At 34.6% G+C, this 22,325-nt stretch overlaps 1 protein-coding gene and 1 pseudogene across 4 annotated transcripts; one reads left to right on the forward strand and one right to left on the reverse strand.

The window, feature by feature from the left end:
• The first annotated feature begins 1,033 nt into the window (after positions 1-1,033).
• On the forward strand, positions 1,034-22,211 carry LOC105084772 (general transcription factor IIH subunit 2). 4 transcript variants are annotated; one of them, XM_010974965.3, is made up of 16 exons: positions 1,034-1,099; positions 4,364-4,446; positions 5,087-5,164; positions 5,489-5,525; positions 5,750-5,836; positions 6,465-6,515; positions 6,834-6,888; positions 11,031-11,136; positions 12,353-12,443; positions 12,609-12,696; positions 13,174-13,281; positions 14,728-14,791; positions 15,999-16,102; positions 16,455-16,557; positions 18,631-18,670; positions 19,970-22,211. In XM_010974965.3, the coding sequence occupies exons 2-16, from the start codon at positions 4,391-4,393 to the stop codon at positions 20,087-20,089; spliced, it is 1,188 nt and encodes a 395-aa protein (XP_010973267.1). In that variant the 5' UTR covers positions 1,034-1,099; positions 4,364-4,390; the 3' UTR covers positions 20,090-22,211. The 4 variants fall into 4 exon arrangements, with proteins under 4 accessions (XP_010973267.1, XP_064337354.1, XP_064337355.1 ...); XM_064481284.1 differs by lacking the exon at positions 1,034-1,099 and adding an exon at positions 1,106-1,309; XM_064481285.1 differs by lacking the exon at positions 1,034-1,099 and adding an exon at positions 1,317-1,652.
• On the reverse strand, positions 9,957-10,431 carry LOC105084771 (large ribosomal subunit protein uL22-like; annotated as a pseudogene).
• Positions 22,212-22,325: the final 114 nt, after the last annotated feature.

The following is a 22,325-nucleotide window of genomic DNA, read 5'->3' on the forward strand; positions in this document are numbered from 1 at the left end:
ATCTAGGGGTAACTTGCCTCTCCATTTCTCAAGTGTGGGAAATGCTAGTAATTCCATATGTATTAGCAGGCATCTCAAACAACTTGTCCAAAATTGAACTGATCTTACCACCCCCTCCCATCCTCTCAGTAATTGCAACGCCAACCTTTCAGTTGCTCAGCTAAAAACTTTGGAGTCATTGGACTTTTTTCATAACATACATGCAGCATATTGACAAGATTGAGAATCCAACCACTTCTCACTAGCTGCACTGCCATACTTCACTAGTCCAAGCTATCATCATGCCTCTAAAGTTCTTACAGTGCTTAGAGCCCACCACTTCTGATTTCAGCTGCCGCTACTCATCGCCTGCTTCCCTATGCCATTCCTCACACCAATGTGCTTCTACCCCAGGGCCTTTGCACTTGCAGCTCCCTATCCCTGGAGAGATCTTTACATAGGTGTCAGCAAGATGAACTCCCTCCCTCACTCTGGTCAGGGTTTACCTGTCTCCTAGATGAGGGCTCCTCCGACCACGCTATTTTAAACTGCAACTCTTCTCCCTGAGGTGCTTAATTTTTCTCTATGGCACGATCATTTGATACAGTATTTTTTCCTTGATAATTGTCATGAAAGCAAGGGTTTTGTCAGTTTTTCATTACTATTTCCTCAGTTCTTAGACCTGTATCAGTCTAAAGTAGATGCTCAATAAATATTTGTCGCATGAATGGCAGGAGCATCAGAAAAGTCTCAGAAAACTGTTACACAGCAAGTTGGCTCAGAAGACGCTGCTGCTGTGGTCAGTCCTTAATACCAAACTTTGAGAAAAAATAAAATCAAGTCCTCAGATCCCGGAGGGACGGCCTCTCACTTTCCAAGACCGAATGGCTACCACTCTTCCCGCCTCTTTGTGAACAGCTGGAAGGCAGCAGGAGGTCGTTCCCTGCACCCTAAATCAGTACCAATGTTGCCATGGCCTCCGGGTAGGGGGCTCCCGGAGCTGCTGCGCACAGCAGCCGGAACCTTTCTGCGTCTCCGCCGCGCGCGGCGGAAGGACTTCGGCGGAGCTCTAAGAGCAGCTTGAGCGGGACTTCCGGCAGAGCGGCGTCAGGCGGGACCGGTGAGTCCGCGGTAGAGTTCTGCTCGGAGCCAAGACGTGGACCCACTCCGTGGGAAGCACGGCGGCGGGAGGGGTTGTCGCGGCCAGGATCGGAGGCCGAATGGCCCCGATCGGCGTCATAGGGAACGAGGATGTGATGGAACGTGTGGAGGGGGAGGAAGGCAATTTCCGTTTATGGAGCTGCGTAGAAGCATCTGGGGCTGCAGTCTGGCGAGTGGTTCTCCTTCCCTAAGCAGAGCGCGAGTTTGGGGAATTGTGGTCCTGGATTCTAGTTCGTGACCATCCTCCAGTTTTGTGGCCTCAAGAGAGTTACCAGCCTTTGGACCATGAGTGCCACACCTGAAAAGCAGGGCTGTTATCACCTTTGCCTGTCCACAGCGCTTGGCAGGATGAGCTGCGAGGGAAAGCTTCGTAAATTGCAATGTTTGGTGCAGATCTCATTTGTTTGCATGTAACATTATGAACTCAGGGGAAGGAATCACACCACCAGGCTTCACCTGGGGGAAGAGGCTTTTCTGGAGTTGGATTCCCAGGAAACGAATCAGTGATATTTGTAAGAAGATGGAATATTGGGCAGCCATAGGCAGTTGAAGATGCTGACCAGAGAGGTCACCAAATACATCTTCCTCCAGGCTACATAAATCCCTTCTCTGTTAACAGCCTGCATTGTAAACATCCAGCTTCCCTTTGAACATCTGCAGTTATGGGAATCTTAATACCTCTATCTCTGTAATTTTCCACTACAAGTAGCTCTAATTAAGAAGTCCTTATATGCAATGAACCAGAGGCGTTCTCCCTTGTAGTTTCTGCCCAAATTAGTTCTCACTTTATTTCTGAACTTTCAGAGAATTAAAAATAATAAACTAAACATACAGTATGCCTTAAGTACTGATGCGAAGGATAGCAGTAGCCACGTTTTTAAGAATTTGAGTTTTAAAAGATTGAGAACATAATGTAAGCTTCTGATTCTTGACATTCACAATAAATACAAAAACACTCACAGGAACATCAAAATATTCAATTTAGTGACTATATGCTGTGTTGCTGCACTCATCATTAAACTTACAAGGCACCAACATAGTGTGCTGATATAGCTCAGAATTAAATCAGTTTTTGTTATTTCAGAATACTAAAATGGGTCCCCAGATCTCCTGAAACAAGTGAATCTCTTCCAACGCCAGGGAGTGGTTTGTTAATTCAGTGAGAGACACACAGAACTTTAGCAAATAATATCTGATTCTCGCAAGTGCCAGAGAAAGCTGTGATGCCATAAAAGCAGTCTCCAACTTCTCAGTAGATTTTAATTCCAGAAGTTCATTTATAGGCCAGTTATTTGGATTTTTAAATATATTTTTCTATAGAAACAATGAAATAAATGGTGGCTGAAGTCTTGGTTATAGTCCTCAACACAAAAATTAATCTTTGCCCCTGCCAATGATAGGATTTGTTTTGTCCTTAACGTTTTGGCACTTAGGATTCCTTCGTTTATGGAAGAAGTTGAGAGTGAGAATGTGGGATTGGGAGAGAGATTCCATTGGAGAGGGTGGAAATGTGGTTGTGATGTAGATGTTTATTACTTGGTTATGATTAATAGATTCTTCCCAATTTTATCTCCAGCTATTAAAGGAATACATGTTCGTATTGAAAATATGAAAATACAGAAAAGAATAAAGAAGCAAAAAACCGATCATCCTTAATCCTGTTCTCCAGTTGAAACTATTTGTCCTGTTTATTGAATTACTAAATATTTCGTTTTTCTTTTAATAGTTGAGGGTATAATGTAGGTTTAATATTGTGTTATCTTTTTGAATCATGAGCCATAAGCATTGTCATTTATGAGTAATAATAAATTTCATTTAAAAACTTGATTATGAGAAAATTCACACATACTCAAAGGTGGAGAGGTAAAACAATGAATCACTTTGTGTCTGTCACTCAACTATAATAATCATCAATTGTGCTGAATCTCATCATCTGCACCTGTACCCACTTCCCATAATTCTATGGTCCTGTCCTATGACACATCCTTAATACATTTTTGCTTTTTTTAATATTGTAAAGAGATGCTTATTTCATTTGGTGCCCAATTTGAGCATAAATATTCATATTCTTTCTTGGGAATGGGAAAGAGTTCCATGAGGACTTTTTAAAAAAATTTTATCTTGCTCCTGTTTCCTTTTTCATTCATTCTTTTTTTTTTAACTGAAGTATAGTTAGTTTACAGTGTTTGCTCATGACCCTTTTTAATGCCAGCCTCCAGCTCCACCTTGTGTTTCTGTCCCCACATGCCCATCCCCAGGCAACCAAGAATCTAATTTCTAGCTCTGTAGATTATTTTGAATTTTCTAGAATTTTACATATATAGATTTGCACAGTGTGTACTGTTTAAAGTCAGCTTCTTTCACTTAGTATAACTGTTTTGAGAGTCATCCACATTGTTGCATGTATCGGTGGCTCAGTCCTTGTATTGTGGAATGTTATTCCATTATATAGATTATATGCCACAGTATTTTATTCATTCACTCTTGATGGGCATTTGAGTTGTTTGAAGCTTGGGGCTATTACGGATAAAGTTGCTAAGAATATTCATAGGCAAATGTTTGTATGGACATAGACTTTCATTTTTCTAGAGTAAATACCTAAAAGAAGAATAGCTAGATCATATACTAGCCACATGTTTAAAGTTTTAAGAAAAACTGCTGAACTGCTTTCCAAACTTGTGCCCGTTTACATTCCCACCAGCAGAGTATGAGAGTTCCAGTTGCTCCATATCCCTGAAGCACTTGATATGGTCAGCCTTTTTAGTTTTGGCTGTCCTAATAGATGAGCAACAGTATCTCATTGTGGTTTTATTTTATTTATTTTTTTTAATTGAAGTATAGTCAGTTTACCGTGTTTTGTCAATTTCTGGTGTACAGCATAATGTTTCAGTCATACATATCCATACATACATTTGTTTTCATATTCGTTTTCATTATAGGTTACTGCAAGATATTGAATATAGGTCCCTGTGCTATACAGAAGAAACTTATTGTGTATCTATTTTATGTATATTAGTTAATATTTGCAAATCTCAAACTCATGAGGATTTTAAAGTATTTTCATTTAACTACAATTATTGAAAAAATTGCAAAGAATAAGATAACTGCATTCTGTTTTTTTTTTTTACTTTGCATGTTTACTTCTTTTTACTTTTAAATTTTAGTTATATGCATTTGGTGACAAACATCTTCAGTAAATTCATAATCTAATGATTTTTTGCAGAACATTGAGTAATACAGTAAGGAAAAAATGGATGAAGAGCCTGAAAGAACTAAGCGATGGGAAGGAGGCTATGAAAGAACATGGTAAATAGGGCATTTTACTCTCCCTTCTCTTTTAGACATTTTTTTACAACTTTATTTTTTCTTTTACAAGTTTATTGAAGTATGTTTTACATATGTTAAAATTTACCTGTTTCCTATGTATAATTCAGTGATTTTTTAGAAAATTTACTCAGTTGTGCACTCATCAACATAAATTAGTTTTAGAACATTTTCAGCACCCCAGTAGGATCCCCCATGCCCATTTACATTAATTCCATTCCCACCTTCAGCCCTAGGCAACCATTAATCTATGTACTTACTGTTTCTAGGCTTTCCCTTTCTGGACGTTTCATGTAAATGTAATCATATAGTGTGTGGTCAGTTGTGTCTGACTTTTTTAACGAAACATACTATTTTCAAGTTCATGTAACATGTAATTCAAGTTGTAACATGTAATTCATTCCTTTTTACTGCTGAATAGTATTCTGTTATATGGTTGTACCATGTTTTTATTCATCCATTCACCAGCTGATGGTCATTTAGATTGTATACAGTTTTTAGCTGTTACGAATAACGCAGCTGTGAACATTCAGGTGCAAATCTTTGTGTGGACATGTTTTTGTTTCTCTTGGGCTAATGAATTCTTAGCTTATCTTTTCAAACAAGTAATTGTTACTTATAGGGAGATTCTTAAAGAAGATGAATCAGGATCACTTAAAGCTACAATAGAAGACATTCTCTTCAAAGCAAAGAGAAAAAGGTATGTAAACTTTTGTTTGTTACAAGGGGTAAAATATTTTCCATTCAGCCTTTCTGTCCACCTGTGCCCACTCCTCAGTACTTCATTTTAGCTGTGTTTCAGGGAAACTGATCTGTAGCTATCTAAAACAGGGGGAAGGAACCAGCAACCTGTGTCTCAGCAGGGAAATTGGTCTTCAGGGACTATCCAAATTGCCTATAATTATGTGCATCCCATAAGTTAATAATTTACTTCACTAAGAAAAATACAGGGTAATTGATAAGTTGTAATGATTTTTCAGGTAGTATATGGTATTGCATTAAAACGTTTGCATAATTTCAACAGGGTATTTGAGCACCATGGACAAGTTCGACTTGGAATGGTAAGTTATTCTTTTCTTCCTTTACTGGTACAGAACTAGTTTGGATTAGAGAAACATTCTGGCTTGATGGAATAAACAACAGTAAAACAACAAAGTTTTTAAGAGAATATATTAAAAATACATGTGTACACTATGAATACTAAATGCTATTTTTACTTCTTGGTGAACAATGTATCTGAAAATTGGTCTTATTTGTGTGGGTTTTTTGGTTTGTTTTTTGGTAGATGCGCCATCTTTATGTGGTAGTAGATGGATCAAGAACAATGGAAGACCAAGATTTAAAGCCAAATAGACTGACATGTACTTTAAAGGTATATTAAAATCATTCTAATTTATGCTAAATGTGAGGAAGGATGCTGAATTATAAAAGGAATTTTTTTTAAAGAATGCAATCTTTTTTTTTAACTTAATAGGAAGTATAACTAAGTAGATGTGCTACCAAATCATTTACAGAAATGATATACCAAAATAGCTCATTATTTATCCCCTGAATTTCTACCCTTATACTCTATGTTAGGATCTTGCTTTGTCAATTATCCTTTTCCTTTATTGAATCTCCATTCTCCTTTGACTTACTTGAATCGATCTCCTTGGCTTACAAACACATTCAGAGTATTCCTAATTTATTAATACTCATCCTCAGTTCTGCTCATTCTCCTGTTTGTCTTTATTGGATCTGTTCCTTGTTTGGATTGTTTCTGTCTTGCATGTCAAAATGGTTCCATCTTTGAAGGCTTAGCTCAAACCTATCTCATCACTTACCATCTCAAATGCTGGTTTATTTAATATTTTCCTTTTTATTTATTTAATATTTTTACTACTGAACATTTTTAAAAAATTGGTAAGCTTGAAAATCATGAGAAGCAGTGGTTCGTAAGTAGCTTTCACAAGTTGTTATTTTGCCCTTATCTAGTATTTCCTTATTTTTTTTTTAAACAGTTGCTGGAATACTTCGTAGAGGAATATTTTGATCAAAATCCTATTAGTCAGGTATGTAGATAAGTGATGGAATTTAGAATTCAAATCCTGATGTTATTGCCAAGTATAATTTATTTTTAAAACATTGGGCATATATTCTATGAATTATTAAGTGATCCAATTGTGTACAAGTTTACTTATCAATAAAAAGAAAGACAACTCTAAAGTTAAAGCACAATGAACCCATTGCAAAATTTATGTCAAAAGTTTCTCACAGTAAAAAAAAAATTTCTCACATTATTTATTCCTTTTGTAATTACTAATTATGTACATTCTTATCAAGAAGAAATAATTTGTTAAAGTAATAATCATTTTTGCTTTTATTTTGAGATTGGAATCATTGTAACAAAGGGTAAAAGAGCTGAAAAACTGACGGAACTCTCAGGTATGCATCAAATTACCTTTATAGCAGTCAAGGACTTGGCTTTATTTACCCAACCTTGTAACCCTGTTCATAAGGTTGCCTAATAAGTAAAATGAAGCCTTCCTGCATGCTCTCTAGGTAAAACACTTAAAAAAAAAAACCCATTAAACTCTCGGTCTCTAAGATAACCTGTTTTAAACTAAGGGGTTTTTTTTTCACAGTAATACTATTCTTCAGCTTTTTTTTTTAATTGAAGTATAGTCAGTTTACCATGTTTTGTCAATTTCTGATGTACAGCATAGTGGTTCAGTCATACATATATATACATATATTTGTTTTCATATTCTTTTTCATTAGAGGTTACTACAAGATATTGAATATAGTTACCTGTGCTATACAGTATAAACTTGTTGTTTACCTATTTTATATATAGTAGTTAGTATCTGCAAATCTGGAACTCCCAGTTTATCCCTTCCCACTCCCTCCCTCCCCAGTAACTGGTAAGTTTGTTTTCTATGTCTGTGAGTTAAATTGAGTTTTGCACTGTGGTGACTAATATTACATGAATGTAAATGTGTTTATTCTTATCCTGAAAGTATCAAGATAAAATTATTGTAACCATTCAGAAGATCCACTTAATCTTAAAATTAATTTTTTCTAAACTGAACCGCTAAAGAACAAAGTATAAATATTGAATTGTAGTTGTTGTTAATGATTAGATTTTCTGCTTGCATGACATGGCTAACTGAATTTTAGTCTCATAAAAGATAATAATGTGGATTTCATTTGCGTTGGTATATGTGCTGTTACAAGTTTACATCACTAATTCTATTTTATTTTCTGTGAAATACTCTATTCCTTAAATGTGGTTCTCAACCTTTCATCCTCACCTTACAAGACATTTACTTTCATCATTAGTAGTATTTCACTACAGCAGTAAGGAAATACGTGTTAGTCTGGGCTGATTTGACAAACTCAGTTGGGAGTAATAAAAAAAAAATCACAAGCTAGCTTAAAAGCAAAGGAGAAATTACTGACTCATGTTGAAAGGTGGGCTGACTTCACAAATCGTTGTTTCCAGGGGTCCTGGCTCTGTCTGGCTTCCTATTCTCTGATAGGTTTTCTGAGAGGTGAAAAGATGTCTATTAATAGCCCCAAATCTACATGACCTTCCTAGTCTGTGGCTTTGGCACAAGTTCCAGAGAGGACTCTTATTAACCCTGATAATGATCTACCCATCCATGAGCAGTCAAAGTGGCAAGGGAATAAGGTGTTTAGTTGGTAGGCCTGGATTACATGAGCCTGGAGCAGGATGGAAGCAGGGTGAGTTCCACAGAACCACATGGTATAACTGGATTCTTATACAATGAGGGAAGGATGGTTCCCCTTAGGAAACAATGTAGGGCCAACCCTCTTGCACCCACCTCTCCAAATTAATAGCAGTGTTCTGTGGGTATCAGGGAAGCCATATGCACAGAGATGAAAAATCCTCTGGAGATTCTTATAGGCATCTTGAAGGTACCCTCTCTCCCTCTGGTTAGAATCAGTTATAAACCACACTGACAGTAATATAAGTATGCTTTTTCCCTATACTCACAACCCAATAGGAGATGAAAAAAATTTTTTGTGTCATACGGTAGAAAGAAAAGTGGACAGAGGACCAGAAGATCGAGGTTTGAGTGCTGGTCCTGCCTGTGGGTAGGCATATTATGTCTTTGGGCAAGTCATTTAACTTGTTAGATTTGTTTCTCACTTATGAAATGAAGGATTTGGACTTACTGAGGTACTTTTCATTTGCAAAATTTTGTGATTCCAAGAATAAATACTTGCAATATACAACTGACCCTCTGTGCACTTGAAAATCTCTGTATAACTTTACAGTCCATCCTCTGCATCTGTGTTTCCACATCTGTGAATTACCAGCTACAGATCGTTTACCACTGTAGTGTGTACTTAGTGAAAAAAAAAACCTGCATATAAGTAGACCTGCATAGTTCAAACTCTTGTTGTCCAGGGGTCCACTGTATATTAAATATGGCAAATGGTTAATATTTTAAAATGTATGCAGATAAATAAGAACACTAAGAAGCTCCAAGTAGATGAATGGGCAAAGACAACAGCTAATTCATATACCAGAATAAAAAGAAAAACTAAGTAATTAAAAAGAATGTTTAGCCAAACTAGTGAGCAGGAAAAAAAAACAGTCCGCTCAATGACATTTTATTATTTTATATATATTTAAGTGAGCAAAATGAAGTTTCAATAGTATATGCTTCACTGAACCATGGAGAGACTGGTACTAATAGTGCTGATAGTCTGGTTAATTTAACATTTTCTGGGAAAGAGCCATGAAAATGTTCCTTGGAATTATACTTAGGAATTGTTATGAAAGAAGAAAAAGCCTCACTCTGCAAATACACTGTTTGCAACAGTGCGTAATAGTTTGATGAATTATGCTATATGATAAAATCATTGATGTTTTCATTATTGTTAATTAATAAGAGGACAATGTTAAAATAGGAGGAAATATCTGAAGAATACCATATTTCATTGACTCTCAGATTCTGTCATTTGTAAGATATCTTTATTTTATGAGCCATCAAGAAGGAAACACTCTAGCAGTTAACCTCTGACACAATGTCAAATGATGTGTGAATTGTTCGTACCAGCTTCTTGGTGATTTGGCATGGCTGCCAACTATTCTAAAGAATTTGGCAGTTTCTCTTCCCTTCATTTGTATTGCTTAACATGAGATAGACAGTCTTTTCAGATGTTATTTCAGTAACAGAAGATAACACAGTTTTGCTTATTTGTGGAAATCCTCCTTAGTTCATATAAAGCTCATTATTTTTCCCCCCTGAAGGAAAGTATTGAATTGCAGGCATTCTTCTATCAATGAATTTAGCTTCACTGATAGCAATTTTATGCCTCACTGTTCTGTTCCATTCTTTTCTATATAAAAATATAACCTTTTGTATTAATCTTTCTAAAAACACTTTTTTTGTGTGTATGGTGACATTAGAAATAAACTAATTAAGACAGCCAACACTCTGCTTTTACTTTGGTTTGCGTTTATTTTTTTGCTGAATTTATTCCTTAGCAGTAAATTTTTGTTTCTTCAGTTTCTTTTGGAATATCTGTTTCTTCTGTGCAACCTTCTCTTCTGGTTTAGCAACAATCTGCTGTTTTTCAGTAAGGATCATCTCAGTGCAGCAGGGAGGGTTCACATAAGGGTTGAGCTCTTAACGTCCTGCACTGCATCTTGGGGGCTTTGTTCACCTGGATGTGCTCAATGACCAGAGAATCTACATCTAAGCCCTTAAGTTCAGCATTACTGTCTGCATTTTTGAGCATATGCAGAAAAAAATTCAGCACTCTTTTTGGGTCATCCACCCTGTGCCCAGCCCCCCTGTTTTGCCTGGGCATACCTGCCTGCTCCACCATTGTGATGACAGAATGGCTCCCATTGCTTCTGTAAAGTGACATCCTTCAGATACCTGGTGGCTTTTTGGATATGCATACCCTTAACAGCCTGGGCAGTTTCACGAGTGTTCTTAAAGTAAACATGAAGATTTGAACCTCTTGATTTGTATGATGTTGTGGGGTTTTCTGGGTCAAGAGAACAGTGAACTATTTTCAAAGGTCACTTCAGGCTGCTTACTGGAAAAAAAAAGCTCTAAAAACACTTTAAATTGCAGTTAAACTCAACGTGAGTAGCACAAACAATGTACATTAGGTAGTTGAAGCAGCAGCACATCAGTAGCGTTCACAGGTTTGTACATGAGCAAGCAGTGAGAGCTGTGTCACTCATGCTTCTGGCGGCCAGGGATTGTAACACACGTCATGATTTCAGACATGCTAAAATGTAAGCATATAAAAAATGATGAAGTGGGAAATATGCAAAGTAAAAAGTTATGCACTCGTGGTTAATATTATTTAAAATGTGTGCTAATAGACAAAAAGGTTATTTGTATTCTGTTTTTCAGTATGAGTGAAACTTTATATAACAAAACATTTCTGATAAAAGTGCAACTTGCTAAAAATATAAATTGAGGGAATTCTTTTGTGTAACATCACAGATACGTAAATTTGGGAGAAAGGCAAATTTCCATAATGTATATATAGATTTTTATTAAAAGTAGATTATTTCATGTCTACTTTAGGAAACCCGAGGAAACATACAACATCTCTGAAGAAAGCTGTAGACATGACTTGCCATGGAGAACCATCTCTTTATAACTCCTTAAACATGGCTATGCAAACTCTAAAGTTAGTATTTTACATTTGTTTATAATTTATTTCAAAGTGTTTTGAATCAGTTAAGTTGAAACAATAATATGTTAATTTGCATCTCCATAAACCCAGCTACAATGAAATTGTTATTAAGAGAAATATGTAGTGTCATTTATAATGTATAGTATGGTGTTGGTTAGGAATTTTTATTTTACATTTTAGTTACTGACGTATATCCTTAAAGGTTTTAGAAAAATATAATTAAAACTGTAGCAATATTAGCAGTACAAAAGAAATATGATGACAAACATATTTTATTGAAAACTGATTGTGTGTGGAATTTAATGTGGTATAATAACTGTGAGTTTGTTGTACATTTATTGGTTTTTATTAGCTTTGTTTGTAACACATGTCTAAATTAATAGCACACTTTTCCAGCAAGTTTAACTGTGTGGAAAGTATTCAGTATAGTTAGAGCTTATATATGTTATCCCTGGATAGTCTGTCTTGACTCAGATTTTTATACCTTTATATAATAGATATTTTTCTAGTTTTGAAGTAGATTAGAAGTAACACACATAATAAAAGTAGCCACACTAGCAGAATTCACAAGTGAAAGGTGAGCCTAAGAAAGTGTAAGCAGGATAACTATAAATAATTGATAAAATTGTTCCAAAAAGCATAGAAATCTTTTATTTGGTATAGAGGAGAACAGTTCATCACACCTTAAAATCCCATAAGCCATCATTTAATTAAATGGTACATAAACCTTCATGTTTATGAGTACTATGACTCTGAATCACCATGAGGTTAAATTAATAGTGTTTAAAAAAGAAGTATGTTACTATCTTTAAGGCACATGTGTGCACTCTAAAGCTGATTTGTGTGGTATTGTCATACTTTCCAATGTACACTTTAGATTTTGTGTGGAACAAATCTATTAGAACGTAAGCTTCATGTCAGGAACCTTGTTAGTCTTGTTTATTACTCTACCCCTGAAACTTAGAGTATTCAATAAACATTTATTGAATGAATAAGTGAATCGATGAATTTTTTTTAAGTGTGTAGCTAATTTTAGAAAAATTTACCTTAAGGCGTTTAGAGTATACTCACAATCCATTCCTTTGCAGTCTTGAAACAAATAAGGTATTCTGTGGTCTAAATGTGTAAACCATGTGTGCTCTTCTTTCTGGATAAATTTTTTATTAGTGTAATTGTTATACCTAATTGGAATGTATTTACCTTTCTTCAGACACATGCCCGGACATACAAGTAGAGAAGTCCTAATCATCTTCAGCAGCCTCACAACTTGTGATCCATCTAATATCTATGATCTAATCAAGGTAGAACCAATAATTTCTTCACACTTAAAATCGAAGTTACAACTCTAAAAAGAGTTATGTAGTGAATTTATTACTAGTCTTCAAAGCATTCTATTTTTCAAACACATTAATTATTTGATTTTTTTTCTTCCCTCAAAACCCTCCATTTACTTGGATTTTACAAAGACCCTAAAGGCGGCTAAAATTAGAGTGTCTGTTATTGGATTGTCTGCCGAGGTTCGGGTTTGCACCATACTTGCTCGTGAAACTGGTGGTATGTATCTAGAATCGTCAATGTTTACTCATAATTAATATGTAAAAAGTAACAATTTATTAATAAAGAAATTTTCATTTGTTTTTAAGCTGCTAAACTTAAATCAGTTCATGTCCTAGTCTAAAATATGGCTAGTCACATTTAATATATCATTAATGCTATAAAATGGATCTCAAAATGCAAGGAATTTTCAGTACTTATGTCATTGTTTAGAGGAAGCATTATACCTTGAAAAGCTAGAAATTTCACTATATGTAATATTTAGTAAAGATCTTATAACTTGGCTTTAATTAAATTGTAATTATACTTATTTCTAGAGAAGTCAGATAAGGTTTTTTAAATAGTTTAACTTAAATATTTATTCTGAAAATGAACACTTGGAGATGGTAAAACTTTTACAGAATGATATAGAAATTATAATTCATTCTTATGTGTAGAAAGCTGATGTTGCTTTTCTTTTACTTCTTGTCTTATTAGGCACATACCATGTTATTTTAGATGAAAGCCATTACAAAGAATTGCTAACACACCATGTTAGTCCCCCTCCTGCTAGCTCAAGTTCTGAATGCTCACTTATTCGTATGGGTAAGTATTTTGTGTTGTTTTAAAATAGACATTTAAAAAAATGTATTTTGACTCAAACTAGACTTTTTGTTTTTGTTTGCACAAGTTATCATTTTAACATTTAAGAATCTCTTGTATTTAACTTAAATGTTTTATAATTAGAGAAAATTATGCTGTTGAAGCAACTTTGGTAAATATAGACAAGTAAGAAAATTAAAACTACTTGTAGTTCTATCAGAGAACACTACTGGCTTTTCTTTTATTGTTAAGGCTAGAAAGATATAAAGATACTGTGTTTATAGAAAAATTCTTATATTAAGAAATTTTAGAAATTCCATTGTACTATTTGATCAAAGCTGAGTGATACAAACTGTGCAGACAGAAGGTTGAAAGGAGGTACATCAGATTGCTCACAGTGATTTTTTGGAGGAGATGGAAATTGATGGGTTTTGCATGATTTTAAATTTTTTTTAATTTTCCTCTAGTTTCCAAAAATTATTTTATAGTAAACATTTATTGCATTTATAATTGAAAAAGCCCAACTTTGTCAACACAAAAAGCATCTCCTTGTTTAATATGCATTTTTAAGCTCAGTGAGATGGTCTTTGGCAATTTGTAGTACTGGTCAATATCTTCCTGTTTCTTCATCTCGAATGATATTAGTATCTATCTCATTGTGTGTTGCAAGGATTGAGTTAATACAAAGTATTTAGAATACATAATTGACATAAACACTCAATACATTTTCGATATTATGTTGGCTAATCTTTTTTGATTTACTGATATATTTCCTTAGCCCATTTTAAAGTTATTATTTAAACTTATAGTAATTTATTCTCTAAATTGACTTGTTAGAATCATTTAGGAATATCAACCCATTTTCTATCACCTGATGCAAATATTTTTTCAGCTGGTCATTTACCTTTACTTTTATTTATTTTGATATGTAGGTAGATTATAAATTTTTATGTATTGAAACTTCTATTTTTAATGGTTTCTGCTTTTCTTAGACTTGTTTTCAGAATTTAAAAATATATATGGAATACAGACTACATGGATTTGGGCATTCTCAAATTTTGAACATAGAAATATATTCTTATATAAAGTGAAAGTACACTATGTAATAGACTCCTCTGTTGTGTCAAACTATTTAAAAATTATACACATTTTCTTTTTAAAAAGCAATATGTGCTAAGTGTTGTTAAATTAGAAAATATAGATATGAACTTTAGAATCTGGAGCCACATGTGTGGACACATCTTCCCCCAGTTTCCTCCACTGTTTGTTTTTCTTCTGACCTGGAATTGCTGTCAGTTTGACTATGCTATAATAAACATACCTAAAAGACAGGAAAGAGAACTTTTGTACAACTTTGTGGGCTTTCTGGTAGGAACATTTTTAGGTTTCTAGTCCTAGAATTTTGCTATTTCCTTAGAAAAAGAAAGTAATACATTTTCTTCCATGAAGGATTTCCTCAGCATACCATTGCTTCTCTGTCTGATCAAGATGCAAAACCCTCTTTCAGCATGGCGTAAGTAAAAACCCTGAAACTGTCAGTGATAATTGTTTTTACACTGTTAATTCCTTCCTATAAATTATAAATTTAAAAGATGGGCTTGAAATGTAATGGCTTTTATACAAGATTACTTTCTATGTAGCTGTAGAAAGGAGTGAAGACTATATACTCCTGTGGAGTAATCTTCAGGATAATATTACTAAGTAAAACAGCAAGGTGGGGAAAAGTGTATAGTATGCTACCGATCATCTAAGAAGAGGGTGGAGATTTGAATAGATATACATACTTGTTTATAATAATAAGAAAAATAGTAATGGAAACAAAAAGTAAAAATTAAAAAAATGTTTACTTAGTGTGTGGAGAAAGGCAAAGAGATAGACTCTAGACTATTCTGAATATACCTTGTTTTAACTTTGGAGCTTTACATTTTACATAATTATAAAACAAAATTAAATTTAAGAAAGTAATTATTGAAACTCATAAATAAGACTACTGTTTCCAGCTATAAAGGTGTAATAGTGACTTCTGCCTCCTTGCAGTAAACCAGACAAAATATACAAAACAATAGTTTTCAGACATTGGACAAGAGAAGTGCACATAATGATCCCTGCAAGAAGGGAAACAGATGAGGTGGGCCCTATGATTGCAGCTTGCTGCCTGGAGAGAATTTCCAGGCTGCTGTGCAAGGAGGGAAAACTCACAGAGCCTGGAGGTTTTGCTCAGTTCAGAAACAAAGTTCAGAGTTTGGGTAGGGATGGGTGGCGGTGGCTACTGTTTTGCAGGACAGAGTACAGGGTAAAAAGAGCCGCACAGAGAGCTCTCGAGAGCTTCAGAGACTTCCCCATGAGTCACCAGCGCAGTACTGATCTGCGCGTTTCTGTGAGGAAACTACTGGAGGCCAGGGAAAGAAGCACTGGGGAGGAGAAGAAGAACTATCCCAAGAGCCCACACGGGGCAGGGAATAGTTCGTGTTCCCTCCAGTTACTGGGGAAAGGCCACGGGCATTGAATAGAGTCCACAGTAATGAAACCAGATTAACCCAAGACTAGCAGCTGTTCTGGACAGCCTACCAGACTTAAAAGTATATTCCAGAAAAAGCCCCAACATATTTAAGGCAATACAAAAAAATCCAGCACCCAAAACAGAGTAGCATACTTTCTTTTGCTTTAACTGTTCACATCTTTATGTATCACTTTTTAAAAGTTAATATTCCCCCCCACAGGCATCTGGATAGCAACACTGAGCCAGGACTCACCTTAGGAGGCTATTTCTGCCCACAATGTCGGGCAAAGTACTGTGAGCTTCCTGTTGAATGTAAAATCTGTGGTAAGAAATCAACTGTTCATTTACTGATCCAGTAAATTGATTTTGAATAACTTCTAACCTATATAGCTATTAAAATAAATGTAAACGTTAAGCTCTGCTTAAGCTTCTGTTGTAGAGTTTTATTTCATTTATAAGTAAGCAAATAGGCCAAGAGAGGTCACATACTTAGTGAGAGAACTAAGACTCCATCCTGGAATCTCCTTTCATGGCCACATACAAACTAAAGAGATGAATGCCTGCAATCCTAAAAAAAAATCTTGAAAATACTTAGCCTAAGTTATATCATTTGACATTTTAGCCATCATCTTTGAGGTTTGGACTTTTAAATTTGTCTCTCTGCTTTATGTGTTAGGTCTTACGTTGGTGTCTGCACCCCATTTGGCACGGTCTTACCATCATTTATTTCCTTTGGATGCCTTTCAAGAAATTCCCTTAGAAGAACATAATGGAGAGAGGTATATGAATTTTGACTAATTTATATCTGTTATAAATAGTAATGTTTGAATATATTGTTACTACATTAGAAAAGAGTCATTTTCAATGGGGCACAATTATTGCTAATATAGAAAAGATGTAGAATGCCTTGGTTATGATTGAAATGACTCATTAAATAGATCTTGATCTCTAGGAATCTGTTAATCTCCCTAAACCCATCTATTTATAGTTAAGATTGCTGGTATACTGATAACTCAGCTCTCAAAAAAAGAAAAAGCCCTCATTTATAGCATTTGCTGATTTCCATGATATAAAACTGGAAGATTTATCCAGAAGGCCTAATATCAAAATAATATGAAAGATAAAAGAACAAATGAAGAGTGGAAAAGAAATATTCAAGGATATTTGAAGGAAAGAACTTTCTAGATTGAAAGGGACTGTCAAGTGCCTGACATTGAAGGCAGACAAACCTGCAGTAGAGTGTATCATTGTGAAATTTCAGAATATGCAGCAAAATACTAACTTTCAGCATTTCTGGAGCAGGAGAATTAGGTCATGTGACCTGGAATTAAAATTGTTTGGCTTCTCATTAACAACACTGAATGGTGACAAGAAGCAATTTCCTTCAAAATTTGGAGTGAAAATTATCACCAATGTTAATTATATACCCAGCCAAGCTATCGATTAAATGTAGTTAGAATAAAGATACTTTCAAGACTTGTGAGATCTCAAAAAGAGACTTCCTGGGGAAGCTGTGGAAGAGATGATTCAAAAGAACTGAGAAGAAATGAATGAAGGAGAATAGAACATTTACCTAATTCAGAAATGGCTAAAAAAGTCTGTAGGATGATGTTAAGGGGACATCCCAGAATGACACTTGCGTGTCAGAAACAGAGGTCAGTCCAGCTTGGAGAAGGTCAGAATGCTCTAAGAGAGATGTCACCAGAGCATGGAAACTATAGAATTCCTGCTGTTGCTGAACATAACAAGAGGATATTTGGATTTTTCAGAGAATGGTTGGGGCTAAGTTAATGGTAATTACATAGAAAACTAAGCTCGTGAATAACAATACAGTCACCAACTCCAGGAAAAAAGTGTTTTACAGAGAGGAAAAGTTGTATGGCATGACTCAGCCAAATATGTCTATATAGTCATAATAAGCTAAACATTTAATATTGTTCTATCCAAAATGATTCAACTACATAGAAAGAATTGAGAATGACATTTGTTATACGTGCTGTTGGTTCAGGAGGTTTGAAAGAGGGTTAAAATCTCATCTTCCATAGTAGGAAGTTCACAGCCAGTGCCTATGAAAAAGGTAGCACTATGAGCATAGGGAGCTGTCGAACAGTAAAAATTTTACTGTTTCCTCTGGAAATGAAGTGGTGTAGGTAGGAAGGGAACTGCTTTTTTGTAATAAGTTTTGATAACTTTCAACTCTTTAAAACACTTGAAAATTAAGCCCTTAGGCATCCATTCTTGTGATAAATTAACTTCTCTCCTGTCCATATAGATTTGTACCAGCTGTCTCCTGTCTTTAGGAAAGCTGAAAAATAGTCATTTAAATCATTTTCTGTAGGGCTTAATCCCCTTGCAGAATCCCACTTAAGAAAGCATACTCATACTTGTATTTAACCTTGATGAAAATAAAATTTAAGTAGTATTTTAAGCTGTCAGATGACTTTGGGATATACTGTGGAATTTTCTTAAATTACTGATATTCTTAAGTCTTTCTCCTAAGTTATGTGTAAAGATAATTACAGTTGACCCTTGAACAACATGGGTTTGAATGGCGAGGGTCCACTTACGTGCAGATTTTTTCAGTAAACATACAACTACAGTACTACGTGATCCACAGTTGGTTGAATCCTCAGATGTGGAACCACAGATATGGAGAGTCGGAGGGTTGGAGGACCAGAGGGCCAACTGTAAAGTTATACTCAAATTTTTGACTGCAGGAATCGCCACACCTAACCTCTTGTTCAAGGGTTAACTGTACTTATTAATTAAAGGATTCTTCTTATTGGGTTTTTTTCTGAGCTACTTTAATGAGTGAATTATTAACAAAATGATTTCTAAACTTTCTTTTTCAGATTTTGTTATGGCTGTCAGGGGGAATTGAAAGACCAACATGTAAGTTCATGTACTTTCTAAATATTAAATGTTGTATAAGAAATAGCATTATAGTTTTCAACAGATTGTTGAAGACAAGGCTCATATAGCAGAAGGTAGAGAGAAAATGGGAGCTATTACAGACAGTTGTTTTATAATTCTGTATTCTAATTTTGTTATAAAGATATTTTAGTAATTTAAACTGTCTTCAGTTTGCAAGCTAAACTGCATTTAGTTTGGAAATATTAAGTTTTTTTCTCCATATTGTACTTTAGGTTGTGTTGTAACTCATTTTGAAGTTACCATTTAAGGCATCCACAGATAAAAGTTTATTCCCCCATTGTGCCACTGAGAAAATATTTTTTAAAATTTTGAAGGTGGCAAATTTGAATAAATAAACTTATGTAAAGTTGCAAATAAGATAGATCGCCATCTAGTTTTAATTTTTTATTAATTTAGTTACATGTCCATATCTAAAACTATACAAACTATATAAAATCTTAGTTGGAAGGATTGCTTGTTTATTCTATCACATTTCATAAAACAATTTTATTAAGTTTTCCATACCTCTTTGACATCAGTAGCTGCATTCTCATGACAACCACTTTTTGAATCGTGACAATTTTTAAGAACACATCGTCTTTTCTTCTGTGCTGTTTGAGATTTAATGATTTTTGAAACTGTATGTGATGTTGCCCTGAAAATTTTACCCCAAAGCACAAGTATTTATATATGTAACACTGATAGATATTATACTGTATTATAGTTACAGATACAGATATTATTTGATATCTATGTAGATATAAATAAAGATATTATTTTTCTTTCATTTGATTTGATTATTCTTATTATCTTATATATGTCTTTTGCCTTATTCTTTACTGGTTAAATTATTTAAAAGGAGAATATAACTTTTGCAATTGTGAGGTTATTCCCTAGGAATTTGTGTTAAATTTTTGTGCTTCTCTTTTTAATTGAATCCTTCCTTGACCTCTGTAAGCATTCAAAACTAAGCACTAATTTTAAGCTCAAGTGTCCTCCCCAAAGAGTTACTTAAAATGAAGTAATTGAGGGTATTCTATAATTCAAGGGAATTTAAGGACTCAAAAACAAAGTCATTCCCTCATTTCTAAGGAATAATTTTTTGGAAAAAAATTAATTGCCTTAAATTTGAGAATATTTAGTACATTGGAACTAATAAAGTAGGGGAAACAGTGATAGAGATATAAAAGAGCAAAGCAACTTGAATATCATCTAGCTATGCTGTACTTAACTTTTGGAAACTACTTTTTAAATTTACTTTTCTTCTTTTCACTACAGGTCTATGTTTGCACCGTGTGCCAAAATGTTTTCTGTGTGGACTGTGACGTTTTTGTTCATGACTCTCTCCATTGTTGTCCTGGCTGTATTCATAAGATTCCAACTCCTTCAGGTATTTGATTCCAGCATATAGTACACACTGAATGTGTTAAAAAGAAGTTTGCAATTGTAAATACAATGATTCTTTAGAAGAAACTCCAATTAAAATATGAAGAACAATTCGAAAGGAAAGTCTGATTTAAGAGCCCTCTTGCTTTAAAGCTCCCTCTGTAATGATTGGTAAAGTATTGACTTAATGGGGTCTATCTAATACTACCATTTTGGTGGTTTAGTGTCTGACTTACATTATAGTTCAGGTTAATGAACTATCTCTGTTAGTCTCACTCAAGTTCATACCCTGGGACTATTTAACTTAATCCTCTTCAACTTTCCTACCCTGGGTAATTGGAAAAATGTAAGTGAGAATGTATGATGAGTTCTGTGTTTCAGATTCAATGAAGATGTACCATTATAGGCAGAACTCTTTTTAGGGTAAACCCTTTTGGGAGTAAATTGGTTTTCCATAGCAAAGGTATGTTTATTTTCAATCTACAAACTTTAATCACTAGATTGAGTTTCACTATGATATTCATGATTTTATAAATAACAATTATTAGTGAAGAACATTATCAGGAAGGAATGTAATCCTACCCCAGAGAGTCTATTCACTAATCTTGGAGGGAGCCCAGGAATATGCATTTTTAACAGCACATGTGTGCACACATACACTAAGATATAATTTGACCAAAGTACAGATCTTTCTCCCAGGAGTCATACTTTCTGCACCTAGACTCAAATAGTTCTTTGCGAGTAAACAGATTTCAGCCCTAGGTAACCAGGTTAACTGCTGTCTTCCTTCCTTCTGCTCTGTCAGCAAGAGGTATCTGTGGTTTATAGGAGATGCCTTTAACATAATCAGAGTATTGTGTCTCCCCCTACCTGACTTTATATCTAAAATATATAAAGAATTCTTGCAATTCAATAATGAAAAGGTAAATAACCCAATTAATCTTATTTTTATTCTTCTAATTGGCCTGAACTGTTTCTTCTCTATCCCTTATCAGGACAGATAATCTTTCACTTTTAGGTGTCAGGCTTTCCTGGAATTTAGTCCTTTTAGGGGATAATTCATTTTAGATTTAATTCATTTTAGATTTTAGATTTTTGACTCTTTAGAGGAAGAGGGATCTTTTAAGGATCTCTGTGATCAGTGATTCTAAGGATGGTATCTGGACCAGTAGCATCAGTAGCACCCGGGAACTCATCAGAAATGCAAATTCTTGGGCCCCGTCACAGACCTATTGAATCAGAAACTCTGGGGATGGGCCTAGTAATCTGTTTTAACAAGTCCTCTAAGTGACTGTGATGAATGCTAAAGTATGAGAACCACTGCCTCTAATCATATGACAGAGGTACATAGGTTACTTTAAAACAGGTCCTGGTAATAAAGTTCTACAGAACTTAAAAAAAAAAAAATTAACTCAGGTAGCTTTGCAGAGAACAGATCCCAGATATAGAATGGCTTATTCAGTTCTTTAGAGTCTCTTTAAACATAGTGTATTTGTCTGTGTAGTTAGAAATTTTTAAAAATCAAATTTGAGTTATTAACATACAATAAAATGCTCACATTTTAAGTGGGCAGTTTGAAGCCTTTTGACAAATAAATACATGCAACAACAACCATAATCGAGAGAGCATTTTCATCTCGCCCAGTAGGCCCCTTTACAGTCAGTACTCCCTAAGACTTCTAGCGCCAGGTACCACCGATCTGTTTTCTATCACTGTAGATTAGTTTTTCCTGTCATACAATTTCTTACAAATTGAGTTATGTAGTATATATGTACATATATATAATTTTTCTTTTGCTTAGCATATTTTTAAGATTCATTCATGTTGTGTATATAAATAATTTGTTCCTGGGGGGTGAGAGCATAACTCAGTGGTAGAGTGCATGCCTAACGTGCACAAGGTCCTGGGTTCAATCCCCAGTACCTCCATTAAAGATAAATTTTTAAAACCTAATTATCTCCCCCCAAATAAAAATAAATAAATTGATTTAATTTAATTTTTAAAAATGTGTTCCTTTTTACTATCTACCAGTATTCTATTGCATGGATACTTTATTTACCATTTGGAAATTAAGGTTGTTTCTGGTTTTTCTGGTTATTATGAATAAAGCTACTGTGAACATTCCTGTATAAGACTTGACGTATTCATATGTTTTCATTTTTTTAGGTAAATACATAGGAATGGGATTGCTAGGTTGGATGGTAAATGTATACTTAACTTTACATGACACTGCCAGGCTGTTTTTCCA

The sequence above is a fragment of the Camelus dromedarius genome, chromosome 3 (assembly GCF_036321535.1).
Source record: "Camelus dromedarius isolate mCamDro1 chromosome 3, mCamDro1.pat, whole genome shotgun sequence".
Lineage (NCBI taxonomy): Eukaryota > Metazoa > Chordata > Mammalia > Artiodactyla > Camelidae > Camelus > Camelus dromedarius.